The sequence below is a fragment of the Monodelphis domestica genome, chromosome 5, assembly GCF_027887165.1.
Source record: "Monodelphis domestica isolate mMonDom1 chromosome 5, mMonDom1.pri, whole genome shotgun sequence".
Lineage (NCBI taxonomy): Eukaryota > Metazoa > Chordata > Mammalia > Didelphimorphia > Didelphidae > Monodelphis > Monodelphis domestica.
The window spans coordinates 84,815,620-84,822,222 of record NC_077231.1 but is presented as its reverse complement, the minus strand read 5'-3'; the positions used below and the strand labels follow the sequence as shown (position 1 = coordinate 84,822,222).

General features: G+C 35.8%; 1 protein-coding gene across 4 annotated transcripts in view; it reads right to left on the bottom strand.

Annotated features, from left to right (window-relative positions):
- Positions 1 to 6,603, bottom strand: part of ACTR6 (actin related protein 6) — a 39,843-nt gene that overhangs the window by 12,408 nt on the left and 20,832 nt on the right. For 3 of the 4 annotated variants that reach the window (XM_001372191.5, XM_007503272.3, XM_007503270.3), the window contains one exon: positions 2,453 to 3,084. In XM_001372191.5, coding sequence (XP_001372228.1) covers positions 2,955 to 3,084 — 130 coding nt within the window. In that variant the 3' untranslated portion in view covers positions 2,453 to 2,954. Of the gene's footprint in view, positions 1 to 2,452; positions 3,085 to 6,603 lie in introns of those variants that run through there. The other variant, XR_008912127.1, reaches the window with a different exon arrangement.

Sequence of the window (6,603 nt, the reverse complement as noted above, 5' to 3'; positions counted from 1 at the left end):
ATAAATTATTTCAATGAGTATATTGGCAGCAGAGAAGAAATGAAACTGGTGTGGGCTGGCAATGGAAAGTAAGGGGCAATAATAGGAATGGGACCCTCATACTCTGAATCTTATTTATCACTAGTTAGCCCTAGTTAAATATCAACTGCAAAACCTATAGTTTCAGCAGTAATCAAGCACAAATTGTAGATCATTCAATTATCCATTCAGTACTAGATCTTTAACATTTTATACTAAGCATCAGCTTTGTACCTTTTCTATTTGTTAAATGCTTATATTATTCTTAAGAAATAATTAACTTATAATAAGTGGTCTTCCATTGTTCCCAATCTAGAAATTCTGGAAGACTTCTCCCTGAAAAATGATGACATGGTGAACAATGGAGAACAAGGAACCTGCATATTGAGGCCCCAGTTTTGCACATGCCCCTTATTCCCTATGGCAACAAACCCCAAAACATACCTCCACCTCAGTTTGGGAAAGGGAGATGCTAAGCATTCCGAACTCAATAAATATGCCAACCCTGATCCATAGGGTAAGGTAGCTCCACTGCTCAGAGGAAGCTGCCACACCATAGTGGAGCTGCTATTCCATATTTAGTTCCAAAGAGGTTACTCTACTAGCCTCTGGGCTTACTCATCAGTCCTAGAACTATCTAATTAGCCCCCAGACAATTCCACCAGCTATTAGGCTATTATACCACCAAAAACCAACTCTACTTCAAATAAAATTCTTTTCTTCTGGATTGAACAGTTTGAGTCTTCCATTCTTTGGAGACATTACTATAAACTTAGGTGTGTTTCTCCCACATCAAAATCCTAATTTGTCCTTTTAGGTTTTCCATATTATAGAAGACAGTATATCTCAGGTTCTGGGAGATTTCGAGAAACAAAACAAGGCTTTGAGGAAATGCAGTCTGTCAAACATCCCCATTTTTTTTTTCAGATTTCTGGACATCAGATCAGAGAATCTTAGTGAGATCTGAGCCATTCAGATCTCACTTCTGACCAGGCACGTCTCTAAGCCTCAGTTTCCTCTTCTGTTCAAAGATGAATAGTGCCTATATCTCAGGGGTGTTGAGAAGACCAAATCGAATCATTCATGTGTGTAGAGTATTTGCATTATCCAAAAGTAAAATTAAATATCAGACTACCACATTCACAGAACTGTCTGGCTTTTGAGTAAAATGAGTCCCTGCCATAAAGGTGCTTACCATCTATTAGAGAACAGAACTAAGCCAATATCTCTACTACAGAACATGGGAGCTGTTTGGTATAATGGCTGGAGCAGTAGACAAAGTCTAAAGATTTAGGTTCTAGTCCTGGCTTGACCACCCACCAACTGAACAATCTTAGGAAAATCACTTCTCTCCACAGAGCCTTGGTTTCATCATCTGTAGAACAAGCAGGATGAGCCAGATGTGATGCCTTAAGACAGCTACAGTGTCAGGACTCAGGGAGGCCGATGCCCATGACCAGGAGGCCTGGGAGAGGACATGGAGAGGACATGGAGAATACAACAGTATCAGTAAAGCTCTGCATGTCACAATGATGCTTACTGACTGGCTGGGGACCAGATCATACATTTTAACAAATACATACACAAGACACAGCAAAATATGTTTGAAAAGAAAAATCATCCTGAGCCAATCTTGACTAGGTCCTAGTAGAGAATTTCTTAAGCAGTTGATACTCATTCAACAGGCAGTGGGCAAGAAAGAGGCCCTCTATTCCTCTTGTGTGGGTAGTTAGGTTGAATATCTTCTAGGATTCATTCATTTCATTTTGGAAGTTCTGCAACATCCTAGGCCCAGGTGCCATCAGCAGGATGGTATCTATAAGCAGGCCACAAAACTGAGAATAATATAAGTGCACACTAAGAATGTCCATGATGGAAATGTGAGAAGGAAAAAACAGGTTTTTACAAATGATATTCTAGAGACACTGCCTCTTCATGGTTACAATTGACTGAAAGCTGTAGAGAAAATAGAAGATCCCTTCGTGTTTACAGTTAATTTGAACTCAGTTGTCTTAAATGCCATCCTCTAACCTGCCATCTTCCATGCCCATGTCAGAATCATGAAGGATTCCTTCAGAGATAAAATGAAAAATAATTGTGTCTGACAACCCTTGGATTACTAATTATCAAAAGGCAGAAAAACAGAGCAACATATAGTCTTTAAAGGCTTTTGCCACTGTCAGATGCCCAGGGAGAGTCTACACTGAAGATAGATTATGCAAGAGATGACAAGGGGTCCAGATCCTCCTCTTTGCAAATTCCATCATGCTGGTTGTATCAAACCCTGAAACAAAGCAGAGCCTCCAAAAATTTCTTCATAATCTTGACAAACTGACACCAGTTCTTCTCATTCAAAAGCAATACTTAACAGTACTTTATGGAATAAGTGAAATGAATCATTCAAGCAATAATAAAGAGCAAACAGAAACAGAAAGACTATACACTAAAGGCAATTTATTAAATATGCTCTAAGTAAAAATTAGAACACTATTTAAATTATCATTTCCATCATATATATATGTACATAATATATAAAAGAATATGAAAACAAATTTAAGCCAGAAAATCTCATTTCCAATCACATATATGCAAAAAAAAACCCCAAACTATCAAAGGCTGAATTCATTCCTGTAACTATAAAGAATAAAATTTTAAATGCATTTAGTCTTTCATTCATCAATGAAAAGTAAGCTACCCTAAAAAAATAGTGCAAGCCTCAACAGAAGCCTCGCCCCTAAATAAAAGTGTACAATAAAAGTACATACACCCCTTTGTACTTACCATTTATGGTATGAGTCACTGTAGCTAAGCTTTCCAAAGCTCTAACACAAAGTATATCAACCAACTCAAGATACTTTCCAAGATGAAAGATTACAATAGTGCTCATTAACTTCTTTTAAAAGAACTGCATAAAGACAGTCATTCAGGAACATTCTTTAAATATCAAATTTCTCTTCACATATGCAATGTCCATTTTCTTCATAATCTTCTCTTGTTACTACCATATCTTCAAAATCATCATTTTCTGATATTAGCTTTCCACCTTCCCAGGAATAAGTAATTGGGCTGAAAATAAAAATAAATATACTCAGATGAAGTTACAAAACCTACTAGCAATCTCTGTCCAATTAGAAAACCAACTATACTTAAGAGGTAACACTGAAGGGGCAAGCTTCGTGGTTCAGTAGATAGAGAACAGGCCTAGAGATGGGAGGTCCTGGGTTCAAATGTGGCCTTAAAATACTTTCTAGCAAGAGGCAAGTCACTTATCCCCACCTGCCCAATCCTAACTGCTCTTCTATCTTAAGAAGACAGAAAGTAAGGGTTTTGGTTTTTATTTTATTTTACTTTAAGTCTTCCTCAGTACCTGAATAACCCATAGAAGAAACACATTTCAGAGGGCAAATCTAAAAAGAAGGCCTCTGAACTAAGCCAATACTACCCAACAACATCAGATAATTTTTTGCCTCTGTACCTGTAGTCTCAGCCTCTGAGGCATACAATGATGCCTGGAGGAAAACAATTATAGTCATGACTGAATACAAATGCTAGTATCATGGCCAGAATTTCCCCTAGCTCTACTTGTACCTTTCACCTCCTCTCCAAAGGCTATTTTTAATTAGGAGCCAAGGTACAAGGAGTGCATCATCTCAGTGCAGTTGCCATCTTCATCCTAGGCTGCCTTTCTCTGTGTACTAACATTATCCTTCATGAATAAGAATATGGATGGCAACACTTAGAGTTAAATTTTAACTGACTTTAAATTAAACCAGAACAGAGATAAAAATCACTGGCTAGATTGAGTGCTCAGGTTCTTGTTGTCCTTGGTTACATCTAAACTACCTGAGACCCCCAGGAAGGCACTTAATCTCAGACAGATAAATACCAAGGTCAGAGGTCCTTCGTTTTTCCTAACTGCTCACCCTATGCCTGCATAAATGCTGCCATCACAAAGAATGATGATTAAGAGCTAGGATGAACAACTATCATCTCCCTGGGGTAAAAACTAGCCCCAAGGAAGAGCAAAGCCTAGGACTTACTAGAAGCTCCTGCAGGTCTAACAGCTCCCAGGTCACAGATTCTGACTCACTCCCATCAGCAATATAGAAATTATTTTCAATAGGAACATAATGCAGTCAGTGTCCACGGCAGGCCTTAGAATCGGGAAGACCCAAGTTCTACTCCGGATTTAGACTCATACTAATTTTGTAACCTTGGGCAAGGTCCTTAACATCTCCATCCCCCTATCCTTCCAATCTCTAAGACTCTCAGAGATGCCAAGCAGATGCAAAGGCAAAAGAGAATTTCTTTACTGAAAGCTCCCTTTATCAATGCAAGTATAGTGTGGTCCAAAAATAATCAGTGCAGCAAAATAAAGTCAGAAAGTATTTGCAATGTTGTTATTCTGCCTAGAAAATTAATGCAAAATTAATAAATATAATAAATAGGTAATATCAAAATATATAATATAAATTTAAATATAAAAACTGCAAAGGACTTAAAACTTGTTGAGGTAATAAGGCAAATAGCAAATAATCTCAATTGAAAACAGTATAAATGAATATTCAACTGTCTGAGACAATAAGTGTAATAGGAATGTACAAAACATATTGAAGAGATGTCATTTTCATCATCCACAAGTGATATAATACCCCTTCAGTTCTAGAAAGGCACCAGGTACTGTGGATAGCACCTTGGCTCTGATGCTTATTATCCATTTGACCTTGGGCAAATCACTTACCCAAAATAGACCTCTATATCCTCCTCTGTACAAAGAGGGAAATGGACCCAACTGGCCTCCAAGGGCTCTTCTAGCTCTTATCAGTGACCCTTCTTGTTCCTATTTTCTCTCATATTCACAAATCAAAACTGAACCAAAAAGAAAACAATGTCATTGCTAACTATACTTTCTCACATATCCATGTTACTCAGGAACATTTTTCTCAAGGTATTTTTATGATTCCCAAGTCCTATAATATGTTCATACTTTACATTTAAGAACATACAATGTTTAGTCAAATAACTTAGTTGGATATAAAAAAGGTTTATGAATATCTGCACTAAGGGTCTAGATCTAGACAATATGATTTATTTGTATCCTAATCTGTAAAATAAAAATTATAAGATCAGTCCCACTGATCTCCCAGAAAGGCCAGGAGGAGAAAGTCAAATGTGAAGAGTATTTTAATGAGGACCAGAATTTAAAATACCCTAAAGGACCAAGCTGCATCAATTGATGCACAGCATCCTTTACGTTATCCATATGATAAATAGGAATAGAATAGAAAGTTTTATTTTTCCTTAAAGTAAAATTATAATAAATATTATGCATTAATTGATGAACTTGGTCCTTCTAATGTTAAAAATAAAAATATGAACTAATGCAAGTTCGATAAAAATTGCTTTTAAAAGCTGAATTTTTTCCAGTTATTTTATGATGGAGATAAGTTACCAGATTGTTTTAGCATAACAAGCTTTAGCTTCTGATTGCCTAAATGTTTAATTTAGATGAAAAGTTACTTAAAACAAAACAATTCTATTATCTAAGAAACAGGGTTCGTGAGAATCAACTAAAAACTGAGTTGAAATAATTAATAATGTTAGCTATGTTGCTGGATATAAAATAAATTTATATAAATCATCACTTCTATGTATTTCCAACAAAGTCCAGCGTGAAAACACAGAAAAGGAAATTCCCGTTAAAAAAGGCTATAGACAATATAAAATACTTGAGAGTCTACCTGCCAAGACAAATCCAAAAACTATATAAAAACACTTTTCACACAAATAAAGTTATCTACACAACTAGAAAAATATAAATTGCTCATGAGTAGGCTGAGACAATGTAAAAAAAAAGACAATTTTACCAAAATTATTGACTTATTCTGGGTTATACCAACCAAACTACCAAAAAATTATTTTACAGATCTAGGAACAAATAATAAAATTCATCTGGAAGAACAAAAGGTCAAGAATAACAAGGGAATTAATTTTTTTTTCTTATATGTGAAGGAAGGTGGCCTAGTCATACCAGATCTCAACTATAAAGCAGTAATCATCCAAATATTTTGGTACTCACTAAAAAACAGGGCAGGGGAATTGAGAGCCAAGCCTAAAGACATGTTCTGGGTTCATATCTGACCTGAGACACTTCCTAGCTGTGTGACCCTGGAAAAATCACTTAAACCCCATTGCTTACCTCTTACCACTCTTCTGCTTTAGAACCAACTTTAGAGGGCCATATTTACTTTGGCATGAATAAACATGAAAACACATTTTTAAAAAAAGTTATACAGTTATCAATACACAGTATTGATTCTAAGACAAAAGGTAAGGGTTAAAAAGAAAAAAAAAGAAACAGTGATAGATCAGTGGAACAGATAAGGTACACATTACACAGTAATAAAGGACCAGAATAAAACACAAAGATCCAAGCTTTGGGACAAGCACTCAGTATTTGACAAAAATTGCTAGGAAAACTGTAATCAGTTTAACACTCACATTGTACTATCAAGATATAAAGACAAAATGGGTACATTATTTAGACATAAATATTAATATAAGCAAATTAAAGAAACATGGAAT